Source organism: Sceloporus undulatus, chromosome 1, assembly GCF_019175285.1.
Source record: "Sceloporus undulatus isolate JIND9_A2432 ecotype Alabama chromosome 1, SceUnd_v1.1, whole genome shotgun sequence".
Taxonomy (NCBI): Eukaryota; Metazoa; Chordata; class Lepidosauria; order Squamata; family Phrynosomatidae; genus Sceloporus; species Sceloporus undulatus.
Window position 1 is genome coordinate 38,940,274 of NC_056522.1, and position 18,502 is coordinate 38,958,775.

Consider the following 18,502-nt stretch of genomic DNA (forward strand, 5'->3'; position numbering starts at 1 on the left):
GCTCTTGCATTTTAATATGCCTTCATGAATGTACATAATTTTGCAAAATAATAGGTATTGATCAGGTTTTAAAGGGGCAATGTTTTGGGCAATGTTTCCCAAAAAACAACACCTGGCATTCTAAGTGACCGGAGAACAATGAAGAGCCTTTACTCTTACTGCATGCATATGCATTGTTTTGGTTCGAGATTACATAAAGACAGTAAGTGTACATATTTACACATATTTTGCAAAACTATCACTTTCCCCTTTTCAAAACATTGTGTTTGTTAGGTTTTGATGTAAAAAAGAAAAAGGGGGGAAAGGGTAATAATGCGATCTTATGACCAGATATGAAAATTAGGGAGAAAACTCTAAACAAGCACATACATCCCTGCTTTTATTGCATATATGCTAGTTTGTTTGAACTAATAATTGGTTATGGGACTAATAATTAATAACAATTCTTGTGAAAAGAGAAAAAACAAATTTCAAGTGAAATCTTTGTTTCATGAAAGTATTTTTTTTTTTAAATAAAATACTGTATCGACATGAGACTATTTCTAGCACCCACCTGTTCTGCCTGTATTTCTCAAATGGAAAGCAAGCAATATGCAATGAAAGAATAAGGCTCTGGAGCTTTTTTAAGCTCTTTTATTCACCGGGATGTCCCACCGATGAAGCTTAATTATATACATTTTTAGGTGGGATGGGGATTACAGACATTCATGAGGATTTAGATATCAGCCATGCATCATTATGCAAGAATGACACATGTTACTTTGGAGAGCAAAACAATTACATATTGATTATATAATAACAATAATCTGAGTTATATTAGAACATTACAAATCAGAGCAAAATCCTGTGTAGAATATTGTTTATCATACTCAGCATATCTATGGCCAGTACAACACTTTTAAGCTGGTACCAAAGAAAAAAGTATCCTGTATATTAAAAAGCATACCTTTACTTTAAATATTTTACTTTTTCACTTGAGACACTGCTTTTTTTCATATGAAACTGAGCATACTCCATAAGACTTACGCCTCCCATTATGTCTCCAGAAGTCAAAGCATAAACATTTTAGCTGTTATAAATTATGAAGGTATCGGTTCAAACATTGTATTGTGGTATCTTCCATTACACAAAAACATGAGTGTGGAAATTATGTCAGATGGATTATCCATCCAAAGGAATATACCAGGTATTTTTTTAAAGGTGGGGGAATAAGGCGGGGGGGGGGGGGGGGTAGAGATCAAGGCAGTGTGCTATCTATATTATTATTTAATAAGTTTTTGTTCATATTCCAACAAAAAAAAGTTTTAGGAATGTTTGCACAGTTATACTGTATAAAGCATACAAATATAATTGCAATATATATATATATATATATATCAGGTGCACATGTAAAATATGAACCCATGTGCATACAGAACAATTGTTGGCTCTGAACAAAAAGTATATACTTTTTCTATCTATACTGATGCAAATAAAAGGTGATTTTTCTCAGCAGAGGAAAAGGGATATTAAGAGGGAAAGAGAGAGAGAGAAAGGGGATAAATTTTCCCCAAAGCATGAACACATGAAAGGGGTAGTCTAGTCTATGGGAGACTGCTGGTTGTCACTCCAGCTCTATCAAACATATACACAAGTGTATGATTGGAGACAGAGAAGTGAAATATTTCACTGTCAGAGTATGTTGAGAAGTGCAATTCATTTCTCTCTCATGTGTTTTAGAACAATGACAATTTAATACAAGGCCAGTGGATGTAAAAAAAAGATAAAAATTTCAGCCCAGCATAATCAAAGATTTCCTCCTGAGAGCGTTCTTGAGCTAGAGAGACACTAGGTACAGATCAACATTTTATTGTTCCTGTCCCCCAATGAATGTGCTACAAAGCAGAATACAAACAATCTATAATAAAATTGATTACGTTAAACTTTCAGAAGGATCTGATGTATCCCAAATTTCTTATACCCAGCATCCTTACTCACTTATAAAAGCCTAACAAGAATATTCATAAAGGGGCAAGGCTTTGAAGCATGTCAATAAATAATATTGGTATTGTTCTTTTGTATTTGTTCTTTACAACTAGACAAAAGCCAAAAGCCACTGTCCATGAGAGATTTTCAATACAGTACTAGAAAGTCTGCCAGTAGCATTTGACTAACACACACACACACACACACACACACACACACACACACACACACTATTAAGTTCTGCTTTGAAGAGAAAGGGACTCTTTTGTAACAAGAATTGTTACAAAATTATCAAAGACAAGTGACATACTGGATCTGATGCATAGTGCCATGCGTTTTGAAATTAATTGCAAAAGTGGGGCTTGGCTAATGAGGTGGTCCTTATCTTTTCTCAGCAGTCCAAGTGGAAGTATCCCCCCCCCCCCGTGGCTTAATGTATTTTTCCTTTCTTTAAATTCCTATGGCGACACCCAAAGTAACTTCAAATCAGATGAAGACAATGGAGTTCATCTCTGGAATCACTACTGTCTTCCAAAATCATCTGCTCCAAAAGAGAATAATCGCTTTACTACTATTTTTGGACTCCCCACAAAGATAAAATTTGCTGTGATCTCTCTACCTTCAGACATATCAGTTTCTTTTAAAACAAGTATGGTATATATTTATGTGGTTGGAATTCATCTCCCCCACATTGGTTTATATGTCTTTTTAAATGAAAGTTTATATTATTTATATATATCTATATATATATATGGAGAGGTTAAAAATGGGACAGCAAGTCGGGGGGGGGGGGGGAGAAGGAGAAAATAGATGCAGGAAAATGATCATCCATTCAAAAGAATTAATGGCTATTCACAAGGGCTTTGCTAATAACACAGGTTAATTACTGCTGCAACACGCCAGGCTCAGTAAATAAAAGAATAGAACCATAAACACATTAAAATGAGCAACCATCACTAAAGGGAGGGGGGAAACCCCAGCAAATAAAAAGCTGTCAGACAGCCATTTCAGCACCATTTCTTTCCATTCTTTGTCAGGTGTAAAACTTGCATAAAAGGCAGACATACAACATAAATTCAAAGTTGGAAAATTTAGTAATGGCAGGGTGTAGGGGAGGAGTGTGCATAAAAAGGCCTGCTGGCGGTGAATATGTAAGAACTGATTATGAAAAGCAATCCAGTAATTTTAATTTAGACAGAAAGTATGTGTTCACCTTTCTGTGTTTGGATTTGTAAGCCAGTGTTAATCCTCCCCCCCCATACATATCACATTAATATACATGCACACACCACACAGAAATATACACTTACCCACAGATATCTATGGGGCAACTATGACTTCTAATGCATAGGAAACCCTCATCCTAAGGAGACTTGCCCACTTAATTTAGCTAGCCTTTCTCTATGACAAATACTGTACCTATTTCCCAGTGAAATTTTACTGGAAATAAGTATACAATAAAGGAAGTAGTAAAAAAATCAATTATGAATTCTGACCATTTAATGAATGACTTTAATAAAGAGGGAATAACTGCTCATTGCACAGAAATGTTCTTGAAAGTAGATGTTGACTGTACAATCTTTCAGAGTACTCAAGCCTCTTTTGTCTTCCAGGTTTTGACATCAAGGTCTGAGACTCAAATTTTAGCCAACCCCCAACAACTTTCAGGTCTATAGCATCCGTACATTTTATCTCATATACTACAAAACATGTGCGTGCGTGTGTGTTTACACCCAAGTGTACAGTAGCACATTAGCTTTGCCTCTCATTTCAATACTGTTCCCTTTTAATGGAGGAGTGTGGAAGAGGTCGAGGGTTCAAATTCATGAAATGAACAGGACTACAAAGGGAAATGTACACAGCGCAAAGAAGATATCTAGAGTCACAAATCTATTTGCTTTTCTATGCCTGGCATCCAGAGATCATGTTTAAATTTACTAAGCGAGTTCCTCCCCCTCCCCTTTTTTGGAGTGTTTCAATTGCCTTTCCTTCTTCCAACAGCTGTGACAACTGTTAAAACAGTCAGTAAAATTAAGTCCGCACTATAATCCTTTAGTCAATGTTACATTTTAATCAGAGGTTGGAGGAGATTTTGCATTATAAGCACACCATTTCATTTAGAACAATTAAAGTCACACACATACATGTGCAAATCAGCCAATATATTTACTGCATCTGTTCTATCATTAACTGCTTGAAATTATTAGCATTACTTTTTTTCCTGAAAGGAAAAAGAAAGCAAGGATTCCAGATAGTTTTAAGTTTTTGCATTCTTTAACGTGAGCTAGCCAGCATCAAAGCATACCAAATGACAGTAAGGAAGATGTCTGTACTCCCAAAATATTCCATCAGTTTTTAACCTGCCTCCCCCATTACAAGTGCCTACTCTGTCATCAATCCACTACTTTTATTTTATCCCTGTAGCTACCTTTATAGTTCTGTGTGCATCAGATGCCACAAAGCAGAAACACAATTACTCACAATATTAATAGCAAGTAAGGCTCTGTGGTTTATTAATTGAGACAGAGAGGCAGATGTGTTGCTGGGCAAGAGATTGTTCTGCCTGCCCACTGAACCACAGATCCATCTCGCCTAACATCCGGAAGACTTTTAATAGAGGTAAAGTGGGGCAAGGGGGGAAGAAAGCTAATTGTGGTGGGGTGGCAATGAGGGCACGAGGGAAGGAAGAGAAAGAAATAGTTTTAATGTTCCGCCACCGTAAAAAAAAAAAAAGCACGTGCCCTGATTTCATTTAAATGCATCTACTTTAAGAGGCTTATCAAAACTAATCATTCAAATTAGCTCTAAGAAGGTAAATTCAAGAAAGCTCCTTAAAAAAAGAACATCTTCCTAACTTTAGAATCTCTCCCCTCCCCCAGCAAAGAAAACTACTCGTCTCAATTTGGAAGAGTGACAACGGCACTTAGGCACAGGTTAAGACATTTTAGAGCATGCTGTACATCAGCTAACCAAGCACTTATCTAGAAACCGCACCTGAGAGAGCATGCTAATGCTGTTTGTTTACCTTCGTTTGCAGATGGACAGGGACTCCAGCCTCTTGCTATCCTCCACCATATCAGCGTCTGGTGGGCATGCACTTTTATCACTTATCTAAAACATTTCCCTGCACCCATGGCACCTGTCTAAAACACAGTCCTCTGATTTAAATGGAAGATGGCCAATATAACCAGCAGACACTAAAGACAGCTAGTGGGCATCCACCCACAATACACTGTCACTCCTGGGTCCAGCAAAACCACCCCATTCTGCCTAGGTCTGGGTCAGTCCTCCACTTCCACAGTCTGCAGTCATTTAGGCCAAAATTAAGTTTACAAGTTTTTCGAGAGCACTAAGCCTCGGTTTGCCATCCCACCCACCTTCCACCTGCCTGCCTTCTGCTAGGCGCGGAGAGAAGATGCATTAAATCATACAGCGTTGAAAGGGGCATTAATGCGCTGCATGTGCTGGCATTTAATTTATTTACCATCTATAAAACAGCATTCTATTTGGCAGGCATTTTTTAAAAAATAGTTTCAAAGCACACACACAGAGAGAGGATGAAGAGGTGCTCCATGCACACACCTCCCTTGCTACTTAGTAATTTGTTAGGAAATGGCAGGGTAGACCTTAATTATAGAATCCTATCTTTCAAGTGGAATCCTATTATCATCATCATTATTATTTATATCCCACTTAGATTGTTCAGAGGAGTGGGATATAAATAATAATAATAATAATAATAATAATAATAATAATAATAATAATAATAATAATAATAAATTTTATTTTTTTTTATCCTGTTCCCCCCCCCCCCCCCCAAATGGGACTCCAAAGTGGCTTCCCATTGCAAAGCATGACCAACACACAGCAGTTGGGCTGCTTGTCTTCTCTGGACTGTGGCTGGGGATAAACCTCAGGCAGAGGGGAAAGAGGTCTTCAGGCTGGGCAAGGTCCTGGCTATCTCAAATCTGATGTTAGTAGCTCTCCTGCTTTAAGCTGGTTGGGGATGAGGAAGAGGAAGAGGAGGGTGGATGATGGTGGTGGTGGTGATTTTGGGAGGGTGTGTGTGAGGGTTGGGGGAGCAGGAAAGAGGGGCCTGGGCTCCCTTCCCGAGAGCTCTCTTGGAACCCCCCCCCCCCCGTGCCTTGGTGCCCCCAGTGCCTATTCTTAGCCCCGGCAGAAGTCCTGACTGTCACTCAACCCAGCTGTTTCCAAGGCCAGTCCCCCGGCAGCCGAGAGAAGGCAGCAGCAGCAGCAGCAGCAGCAGCAGCAGGAGCTGCCTCGGAGCCCCAGCTTCAGGCTGAAAGCTCACAGCCCAAAGAGGCGAGCGGGCAGAGAGAGAGAGTCAAGCCTTTGGGGGGGGGGGGGCTGATTCCTAAGAGGACATGCAGAGCCAACAGAAAAAGAAGACTCTGCAGCCTTTCACCCGGGAGGGATGGGGATGATCTTGATCCTAATGAGGATGGGGATAATGGGGAGGATGGTTTCCTACCCACCCGCTCTTTCTCCTTAAAAAGGAAAAGCAAGCCAAGAGAAGCAAAAGGAAAGGTACCTACTCTCCTTCGTAGTGCAAGGCAAAAGATTCAGGGAGGCAAAGTTCTACCGGATCCATGTGCGCTCCGCCAGCATCCTGGGCGCGCCCCGGCTGGAAAAGAGAAAACTTTCCAAGAGGTGCCCCCAGCAGCCCTGCCTCCTTCCTTCCCTCCAGCCCGGCCAGCAAGGAAGGCTCCCCGGACCCCTCGCCCTCGCCCTCGCCCTCGCCCTGCGCCTGCCAGCCAAGCCCCGCGCAGCCCCGCCAGTTGGGACCCCAGCGCCTGAGCCAGGACTCCGAGCCCGGCGTGGAGCTTATAAATATGAAGTAGGGCTTTAGCTATGCAGTCCCCCCGGCCCTGGCAGGCAGCCCATTGGTGGCAGGCTGGCCAATCAGAGCCACCGCCGAGAGAGAGAGAAAGGAAGGAAGAAAGAGAGAGAGAGAGAGAGAGGCTGCGGAGATTGAGCAGAGCTGGGCAGGTAGAGAGAGAGAGAGAGAGAGAGGAGGAGGAGGAGGAGGAGGGACAGGCCAAGCCTATGGAATACTATGGAAAGGAAGGATGGAAAGGGGGGGGGGGTCTTTCCAAGTTTATTATTATTATTACTATTGTATTTTGATTTTTTTGCCCCTTTGATTGTGGTTAGAAAAGATGTAAAGGGTGCTTTTGCAAAGAAGAGTCTGGGCAGGGAAGGATGGAGTTGCAGGAGGTTTTTTGGACAAGAAGGCGATTTCGTTCTCAGGTGCAACTTTTGGGGCTTGGAAAGGGAACCTTGTGGCACCTGGGTGACTCAAAAGAAGCTGGGGAGCAGGAGCCTTGAGCCCTGCTTCCCCAGAGGCATGCTCCGCATCTCTTCCTGGCATGCTTTCCAGCTCTGCACATGAAACATTTAACCCCCTGATTCCCCCAGCTGGGCATGCCGAAGCTGCCCACCTGCCTCACTGAATACAAGAGTCTCCAGACTAACCCCAAACAGTTCATATAGAGCCAAAAAAAAAAAGGATGGCACAACTTTACTATAAAGCATTCCATGTTAACTTCACATATTTTCATGATACTCATTGCTTCACGTGCATCTGAGGAAGTAGGGCGATACAAAAGCTCCTGCTCTCCAGCTTCTCTCCAAGATCCCTTTTCTGTGCAGACTTCTTCCACCACCAGCAGCACCCAGTCTTGGGATTTTTGCACTTCTGGTCCTCCCCCATCTTGCAGGTGAGTCTCCCTGGTCCTCCTTTGGGGGGATCTGACACTTGTCTTTGAAAGGTGACAGCCCCAGTGTCCCAGCTCAGTGGATCCCTGGAAAAGCCCCGTCTCCAAGAAGGGAAGGAAAAGAAGACGTTCTTATGTGCCTTCAAGTCCTTTCTGACGTCTGGCAAACCTATCATGGGGTTTTCTGGGAGGGGGACTTGCCCTTGCCATCCTCTGAGGCTGAGAGAGTGTGACTAGAAGACAAAGAGCTCCCATGCATTGAGATGGGCAGTCAGGAAGAGGTCCCACTCCCTCTCTCAATGGCCTAAACTTTTTAGTAAGAGTTTGCATGGGGTCTACAATGCTCCTCACCTTTGGCCTGAGTCAACACGGCTAGGACAAGATTATTAAGTTTTGTTTCCCCTTATGAAAATTCCCTGAGATTCTGTTTCCCCATTTCTAATGATCTGATCTGGGGAGAGAGAGAGAGCAGAAGAAAAAGACACTGAAAGAGAAACACAATATTTTTTTTGTTGTTGCTCCCCTTTGGTACTCCTGAGTTTTGTAAACATGTGAAGACTGTCCAGTGTTTGTGTTTGCATCACTTGGAAAAAGTGAGATTAGGAAACCTGGAAAGGAAGGATGGAAGGAAGGGCTGTGTACTTTGACCGCCTTCAGGCAGAAACAGGAGTGGGCCCTTGTGCATGCAAACAGTGTGATGCATGTGAAGACCGGCGTATTTGATTTGCTTCTCCACAAAAGAGTCAACAAGAAACTTTATGGATTCAAAATAAATAAATAAATAAATCTGCTGTCAGTATTAACCGTCTTTTTTGAATTCAAGTTCTGTGCATTTCAAGAGAGCATACCCAAAGTAATGCTTAGGGGTTGTACCAGCAAAGTGCATTGTTCAGCAGTCCAAAGGTGCCAGCACTATGCACAACAGTTTGGACATAGATCACATTTGAAGATGGTGAATATATTTCCAGATAAACATACATCAGACTGAGCCAGAATCCACTTAGGTCTTTAATGTGCTGTCTTATATATGTGCTTTAACTAGAGAAATATCTATAAAAACACTCAAAGATCTCTTTATTGCATGATTTCCAGCTCTGCATATAAAATATTTAACCCTCTCATTCCACTAGCTGTGCATGCCAAAGTTGTCAACCTGCCTCACTGAATAAGCACGTTTAATACAAAATAGTCACCAGACTAACACCAAACATTTCACAAAGAGACCGCAAAACAAAGTGCAGCACAACTGTACTATACAGGATTCTATGTTAATTTCACATATTTTCATGGTGTTCATTACTGTATCATATATAGTGTCTGTTTCAGAGCAAGCCTTCCTCTCTCCTATTGAAAGTAAATACCTGCTATATATGATGAAGTAATTATTTCAATTTCAGAAAACACTTTTCACTAATTCTGGTGTGCAGCGTGTCCATTTTGTTCCCTCCCGAGCGGAGCACTCCACGATACAAATGGCATAATCTTTTAGATCAAAACAAATCAGTGCTCACCCTCAGAATGCATTAATGCCATTCACAAATGGGAATACAACAGCTGTCTCCAAATCTATTTGACAGCTTTCACCAAAGTAAGATGACAGAAGAGAAGACAAATATATTTAAGTGCAATACACACGTCTGCATTTCTTTGCTTTTCTGAGCAACTTCTAGTTTGTAATACCATGGACAGTTGCAAGTCTGCTTCTTATATAGGCAGAAAAATATACACTTGCTTCGGGATCAAAAATCCGGATAGCAAAACTAATTCTTCATCACTGTAGAAAACTGGGTAGTAAAAGCTTAAATTACCAGTAGCATTATTCTGTCTATATTGGTAAGTGTAGACTCTTAAGATGTAAATTTTAGTTCTGAGTAGTGAATTAAAAGCACTCTGACATGCATCCTACCCAAGCATTCTTCAGATTCACTGAACAAGCCAGACTGGGGAAAACATGCATTTTTAACAGCAATAGAGCCTGACCTACCTTCTTACAAATATTTTAATTTAAAAAGACCTCTTTATAGCACATGCACTTAATTTCTGTATCACCTATGTGTGATCTATATCCAAAGTGCTCTTTACAATCATGCTACTTCAATTTTCTATACCCATGGAATTTTTTAAAAAGCATATTCTTTGAATGCGCGCACACACACACACACACCTGCTATTAAGTCACATTAAATTGAAAGTTTTCTGAAAGCATACTTTTTGTTTAGATCTCCTAGTTTTTGGCCTGGATACTTAGGTTCATAAACAAAGAATATATAATACTGAAACTGTTATTACAAAATAACAAAAAAGAAATACCTCATAGTCTTAAGATCATTGTAGTTAGCTGTGCATATTCTTTGAGCCACTGTCTCCTCTTCTGCTCTGCTTCCCCCCTCTACTAGGCTGGTCCACTGAGCCTCTGTGACCCTTTTTCTTGTCCATGTCATTTTATGCTTCCCCCGTAACAGCAAATTAACTATTGCTATCTTTCTACCAGACACCTTGGAAGCATCTGTCTGTGCGGATGGTGCTGCTGCTTAGAAGACCACAGACATAGTACTGTATTATAATTTAGGCATTCACGAAAGGCAGTTGGTCTTCTCCCCTGGGACTCAAAATGTCACCTCCAGTATACCTGGGCCTGAAATTTCAACTGCCTTTTTTTGAACTTGGGCATGCCAGTTACACTTCAGTTATTTTAATAAAAGACAAAATAAATGAGGCAAGTACCACAGTACTACGATCATCCGCTTTTAGCTGAAAACTGCCTGTTTCCTTAAAGATCCTTTTTTTGAAAAGAAGGTTTACGCAAATGTAAAGAAGGCTAACATTTATTCCACAATCTCCAAATTATCGAAAATACAACCAGGAATATTCTCTGTCACTAACACACACGCATACACACAGAGAGACACTTAATCAAATGCTTTTGTGTACAATTTCACCTCATGGAGTCCACACAAAGCAACAGTGGTAGAAGCACAGATGGAAGAGTAAGAGAAGCTGTTCTGAGTATCTTGACCAGTCAGTAAGGACTCTTGAACAGTACCTACATCTTCACATCCTTTCTATAATTATGTTCATGCAAAGTATTGTATATCTTTATGCACCTTCACACTTAAGTGTTACAGACATTGCATCCCAGTTGCCAGACTCTTAAGCCACAGCTACCTCAAGGCTACTGAAGTAAAGATTTAATGGTACTTTACAGAATCAGTACAGTTAATTGAACCAAGTACACAAAAAGACCATTGGAGACAACATACAGAGGGGGACTTGTGTCTACTATGAGGTAACTAGATACTTCTTCAGTTGTACCCCAAGTTATTTAAAGGTCTTTATCTAATCTCCCTTTCATGTCAACAAATCCTATCACCCTTCCAATTGAGTTTGAATTAAATGCTGTTAAATTTTGTCTAGTGTTCTCTGAAATTGCATATTGTGTCTAGCTTTCTGCATGATATCTGGACAGAAAAATGTCAGAGTGCACTCTGATTTAAAGATGCTCATCAGGAAGAGCAGTGTTGACTTCTGAGGACATATCTTTGCACTGTGATTTCTTCATGCCACAATTCCATACTCTCTTATTTGAAAAGAAATCCCGAGCAAAGCCATTAGGACTCATGTGTATTTGCAGTTTGTCGCCTCTATTATTTTTTTTCTCAGAAAGCACAGCACATCCCTGGCTACAATAAAATTCCCCCCACATGCATAGCAAGTGACAAGCTTACTCTCTGAATTTCTTTGCACGCTGATGTACACTTGAGCAAATGGTAGTAGATTACTACTTTAGAACCATCTGCTGCTTTCATTTATATTTAGCAGAAATAATGACCACCCTTCCTAGATTTTAGACAAGGCACAATGTTAGAATACGCTTTTAAATACAAGCTGCAGTAAGCATACATGTGTGTTCATATGCATGTGTGTGACTCCATACACACACACACACACACACACACACACACACACACACACACATTTCATCTTCCCTTATTTCTAGATAAGTATATGCAAAAGGGTTTTTTCCTGTAAAAAGTCATACCAATAATTTAACCTATCAGTGTGGGATCTACCACAACAGGTATCTTACACCAGCAATTCTTCAGTCAATTTTAGGCACTGCTTTTTCAATTTTTATTTAGAAACTGCTAAACTTTACCAGTCTATATACGATCCTAAATTATACTATACCATCACCACTGCTATAAAATGACTTTAGATTCTCTTTTAAAGAGGATGGGTAGATTCTAGCAAACACTGTCCAGGGGCGGGAGTCTAAAACTGATGTATAACCCAAAACATACTTTGATAGCACATGTTTCCTCAGAGAGCCACATGGTGTAACTGTCTTAGCAAACCAAGGCAAAGATGACTGAGGGAATTCAGTCACTCTGTTTAATTAATACAGGATTATTTCACTTTCATTTTGCAGAGATAATAATACGACTGGTGGAATGTCAGTAAAAATTAAATCGTAAACTAGTGGAGTGCCAAGGGGAAAGCACACTTCAGTTATAGAGTATTCCCTGTAGAAATCTTGAAAAAATCTTCTACATATTTACACTGGTAAAATACCACATGCTGCTCCATTGCATAGTGAAAGATTTCAAGAATCGGTATGACATGTATCACAGCGCAAGAGTGAACATTTTTTTCAGATCATACATTAATAAGTGGGTTGAAGGTGTGTTGTTTCCTGAATGTTAAGTTGCCATATGCTAAATGGAAAAGTACACTCAAGGTCAGCATTGCATTTTGGACAATCTCAGTTGCTGATGTTATGATAATCACACCTAAAATATTCGTATAGAAAACACAAATTAGACTTTTCACTAGAAAGATTATTATGATAAACAACAGTTCTGAGGGGGCAGAAATTTACATTGCTTTCTTTCTCTCACAATAAATTACTATTCTTTATTGGGTCAATGATGCCTCTTCTTGAAACATCACCACGTTATTCTGTTTAGTCAGTTTTTCTTCTCCTAATTCTTGATGCAATCTTCTCAAAGAGATTCAGAGAAATCTGTTTAAAATGAAAGCAATTGTTCAGTTCTTTCTGTTGACCTAAACTATTATTTTGGGGAGGCGGGGAGGGAGGTGATTCCATTTTATAGAAATGAAGGAATATATTTTTCTTTTAAAGAGCCTGTATCATCATCATCTGTCGTGAGATGAAATTAGGACTATAACTCTCACCAACTATGGGACAAGATCGGATGGCTTTTTTTCCTCATCTCCCTTCTCTCCCCAGCTTTTTACCCACTGGAAGCTCGGGGCACTAAAAATAGAAAAGAAGATGGAGTGCAAATATTTCCCCAGTGAAAATACCAATAATCTTTACTGTGAGCTGACATGAATTGCTTGTTACACTGCCCTAGGATATCATGGCCTGAAGCGACAGCAGTCGCACACAGACACCCAAGCACACTCAAAGGCACTAAGCATTTCTAAAGCCATAGTAATGTGCATTTGTGTAAGTGCATTTTCAGCAGCCCTATGAAATCTGACTTTTGGTTGATACACCTGCCATACAAAACCCATCATTTGTAGCCTGCCAGGTTTTCTTTTCCTTTCAATACCACTGCCCATCTTTCTCTCCCTCTCAATTCACTTTTCTCGGGCATTTTTATTATTAATGTTATTGCTATTATTACTGTCCAAGCATAAGCTGATCCACAGGGGAGACTGTGCAATTTAACCCCTGAAGTGCTAAATGTTTTCACATGTGCCAAAGACACAGGTTTGTTGTTGCCTCTAGCAATATCCCAGCAAGACGAGTGATGGCGGTGTCATATCATCACATAGTGACTTAATCTATTGCGACATCCAGGGAATGGGCAACTGAAAAGATTTACGGGACATGATTTTTAACTGCATACAAACATATCATCCCCATATCCCAGTAACCTAACCATAGTGGGATAATACTGAAACAAATTTCACCCACCTTCAGCCTCCAGTTTCAAATGTTAAGCCTTGTGTCATCTAACCCTACTGTTTACCAATATAGAATATAAGTCTAATAGGATTTTTGTGGCATCTTACTTCTTTGTGCTGTTCATGTTTTCTGATTAAGAAGACGTCAGAGTGTGTTGAACTGCTGAATAGGGCAGACTTAGTAGTGTGATCATCCATGTACTGAGGGGAAAAACCTTACTTCAATATTCTTTCTAAACTGTCTAACATCATAGGTATGCTTCAAAAATAAATCTTTAATGAGACAGCCCTTTTTAAAGACAAGGAGGGCATGCTATTCAAATTTGGATATTTAGCTACAACAAATATTGACAAAAAGAAAAATCACCTATATAGTGCAGAGGTATAATTGATACATATTCATTCTCCCAGCATTAAATGCTAAATATGAGGATCTTAATTCTATTTTCTGTTCAGTTTCATTTTTGAGCAACTGATACATTCAGACACATAAAAGAGTAGGCATTACTATATCTGTGTTTAGAACTGTTGTGTTAATGCAAAAACTTTGGTTGATGAATATAATGTAGAACAGTGGTATTCAAACATTTTACATCTACATGCTGACGTTATGCTCTCCCATTACACAGTATATGAATAAAAATATTTTGTTTATTTAGTATGCATATTTTCATTTGCACATTTTTGTATATTCATATTTTAACATTTTATATAGAAATAACTTCATTCAAATGTTTTATTTAAGTAAATTCAATATTTAACTCAATGCATGTGCAAATTTTACGCATAAATCAGTTTGGAAAGAGGAGGAAGAAAAGTAACCAAGGCATCCAAGTCTCGCAACCTCCTTGAGCAACTCTTGCAACACCTCCAGGGGTCCAACACCACTGTTTGAGAACCACTGATATAGAATATAAATGCCCCATTGTCATAGTTGGGTGGATTCAGGTACTGACTACTGCACTAGGCACTAATATTTTTCTTATGTATCTGAATCACATGTCTACATGTTCACCATTTTTTGTGGAAGCAGTGAACATAGGCAATATATGCTTAGTTTTATGCATAATTTTACCAATTTACATATTTAGCATGGATGTATCAGAAATAAATGTAATTTATTTCTGATCTGCATGATCTTTCTACCTCCAAATATAGGGGGAGGAACTTGAGTGGAAATTAGAAGTGACACATCAATATGGCTGTTGCACAGGTTAGAACTATGCATTGTAATGGAACATAAGTCATGTATCTCTGTAGACCAGACAGTATGGAGATGATCACACCTGAGTTTACCATGGTTAAAATGCCGGTAAAATGCTCCAGAAGTGCAAAGGTGTGATAACCAGTCACACTTTTGAAGTGTCACTGAAGCGTCCCCTTGCCTCTCCCATCCTCAAAGTGTTCGCTCCCATTATTGAAGAAATGGCTGATCTGTGAACACTTTAAGGAAGCTTCAGTGATGCTTAAGAATTGCATACAACATGTAATTGTAGTAAATTTTCTGAAAAGTAACTTTCAAAGGTTTTTTCCTTTGGGGATTTCGGTACACCCTACTTAGGGCTGAATTATCAATGCAAACTACTCCAGGCAACTTTGGTGGCTGAGGCCTGGTGCTAATACTGATTTCAGGTGGAAGATTTTTTTCAGGCAACTTGTGTAAGAGCTTGAGTCTTTCACCACCGTTAATCCCTATATTGGGAGAAAAGTGGGATATATGAAAATAAAATAATAATAATAATAATAATAATAAGAAGAAGAAGAAGAAGAAGAAATAAGAGCTATATTTTGAAAATACACTTCCTTGTATTTTTGCAACCTATATCATCAAATATTCATCAGGATTTTTTTTGCTCTTGCACTAGGCAAGAATAATATGTAAAACATTATTGTTACAAAATATCTATGCTTATCTGTGGCTAATGCAATAAACATGCCTTTTTTAAAGTATTAACATATTAGAAGATGATTAAATGAGACAATATAATCCTAATGTGATCTTTTTTGTGGCTAGACCTTCTATTATTGCTCATTTCTATTGATCAGTCAGTTAGACTTATTCAATTATTCAATGCCAATCAATAGATTTAGCTCTAGGATACATAAATATTACTCATGCCCTTAACTAATTTACTGCACATGCCTAGTAATTTGCACAAATAAATACATGTTTCTATCATTATGAAAATGCAGAAGTAGAGTTTTGGAAAATACTATTTACTTCTGCTTTCCTATCTCTCAACGGAAAAAGTTTTAAGCAATTTATAAGAAAAGAGTTAATAGATTTCTTTACTAGTAATGAAACAAGTCAAGATGACTTACAAGTAGTCCCAATGACTAGTAAAAAGCAAACTAAGCCAGTATCCAGACCGGCACTTTGCGCCAGCCTGGATACGTGCTAGGTTGCCTCGGAGCATCCTTTACAGACGCCCCGCAACCCTAGCACGTAACCACGGCATCAAAATGGCGGCGCCCTGTCTACATGGGCGTCGCCATTACGATGTCACAGCTGCGCCGCAGCCAAACAGCACAGCATGGCAGTGGCACCCTTTCAGCTTGTGGCGCCCTTTCAGCGGTGCTGGAAGGAGCTCTGAAACAGAACTCCTTTTCACTGTGGGTATCGCTGGCGCAGCCTTTACACGGCTGCACCAGCGATACAGAAGAAAAGGGCCAGGCCCCTTTCTCTCTTTCCTCGCTGCTGTTGGGGTGTCCTTGGGGTATGAAGCCCCAAGGACATCCCTTTCCAGGCCGCGGGGAAGCAGCGTTTTGCCACTTCCCCGAGGCCTGCAGAAGCGGCGGATTGGGGCCTCCGGGGCTGCCGCTGTGGCTGCTCAGGCCCCGATCTGTCGGGGAAAGTGGTGGGTGCAGGCCACCCCAAAGATTCATACTGCTGTTAGAAAACCTAACATATGCACAATGCCCATGGATGGATCTGAAATTTGTCTCTGCTGGGAAGAAGGCTTCTTCCTCCACCTTGGAAGATTTTTGTTCCAACAGAGGAATCCTACTGGCAGAATTGCAGGGGGAAGCCAATTCCTTCCCTCTGTGTGTGTGTGTGTAGCTTCAAGTCACTTGTTTACTTACAGTGATCCTATGAATTCCATAGGGATTTTTAGGCAAGGAATACTCAGTGGTGGTTTTTCCTGTTCCTTCCTCTGAAATATAGCCTACAACATTTGGTATTCCTTGGCAGTATCCCATCCAAGAACCAGAACTAACCCTGCTTAACTTCCAAAATCAAATAGGCTCTGGTGTCTTCAGGGTATTTAGCCTCCCTTTGCTTTAATGATAACCAAAACTGGAACGACCCATCTGTCTCACAGAGTAGTTGGATATGTCAGAATTTTTTTACTTTGTCCTAAGGTTTTTCTCTTTGTTGCAGTGCTTTCTTCAATTGAGAAATATACTTAATATATATGTAATCTCAGCCTCAAAAAAATCCCTGTGATAGGTTTGCCCTAAACTTGCCATAATTCGGAAATGACTTGGAGGTACACGGCAACAACAGTAGCAACAATGACAAATTTAATCAAATCTATCTCCTTCAAAGTTTTTGTTGTTGTTCCCTTATAAAATCCATCTTAAATTCTCATCCCATCCCGCTATACACTTCATGTTCAATATTAAAGGCTAATTGTTAAATGTAAGCCATTAGACTTTTGGCATAATACTGTGGACAATATGCTGCCTTATAATAATAAAATAATAAAATGTATTTATATCCTGCCCCTCTACAAAATGCAATCAGTATGGCTTACAAAAATTTAAAAATATACAATCCAAAACCCTCAATCCCCCCCTTTAAAATACTATTAAACAATGTAAGAATTAAGACATGCTTAATTCACATACATGTCATTATTGTCCAAATAGATAAACAAGACTCCCTCAGAGTGTGATAGAGTCTCCATCCTTGGAGGTCTTTAAGCAGAGGCTGGATGGCCACCTGTCGGGGATGCTTTGATTTGGATTTCCTGCATGGCAGGGGGTTGGACTGGATGGCCCTTGTGGTCTCTTCCAACTCTACGATTCTATGATTCTAAGAAAAATATGTTGTTTTTTTCACTTATGAGGTATTTAATATGTTTATAAAGTGAATCTACTTTTCCTTATAAATGAGAATAGTAGAAATTTGATATTGAGGAAAAAAGGATAAATATCTAGAAATAAATATCACAAATAAAAATCCAATGTTATTTCAGAATAATTATGCTAAAACTTGAAACAAGATTAACCAAATGTGGAGTAAATGGAGACTATCATTGTTAGGAACGATATGAATAAACGTTTTACTGAAGATATTGTTCTTGTTTCAAACAATACCTATTTTGATTAATGATGTACCATTTAAACAGTGGCAGAAAGATACCTCAAAATTTGTTTGGCAAGGTAAGAGACGTACAGTCAGTTTTAAAATTTTACAAGATGGAAAATGAGGGGGGGAGGGTCTTGGGCTTCCAGATTTAAAACTGTATTTTTCTACCTGCTGTTTAGTTTAGTTAAAGGATTGGATAAAGCTGGAGAAAAAGAAATTGCTACAGTTGCAAGAGATTGATTTGAGATTTCGTTGGCATGGTTTTCTCTACTATAATAAAATTACAGTAAATGCAGTTTTTTTTATAAATTTTATTAAATATTAAAAACATACAATAAAGATTTAAAAAATCCATACACCAAATATAATCTAAAATAGAAATATAAGTATTACAGTGTTCTCCTCCCTCCTTCCCAACTTCCTTGATTACTGACTGATTTCTAACATTATCTACTGTTTTCCCTACTGAACTCTAGGTAGTCCTATTACTTCTGTTGATTCTTTCAAATTTTCTTGAATAAAATATTCTTCATAGCCTTCCGTATTA

At 39.3% G+C, this 18,502-nt stretch overlaps 1 protein-coding gene across 12 annotated transcripts in view; it reads right to left on the reverse strand.

The window, feature by feature from the left end:
• ESRRG (estrogen related receptor gamma) overlaps positions 1–18,502 on the reverse strand; it is a 612,697-nt gene that overhangs the window by 234,120 nt on the left and 360,075 nt on the right. Inside the window, exon 1 of one of the 12 annotated variants that reach the window (XM_042444951.1) lies at positions 6,522–6,626. The exons of 9 other annotated variants lie outside the window; for them this stretch is intronic. In XM_042444951.1, coding sequence (XP_042300885.1) covers positions 6,522–6,577 — 56 coding nt within the window. In that variant the 5' untranslated portion in view covers positions 6,578–6,626. Of the gene's footprint in view, positions 1–6,517; positions 6,627–18,502 lie in introns of those variants that run through there. 2 more of the 12 variants (XM_042444950.1, XM_042444958.1) reach the window with 2 other exon arrangements.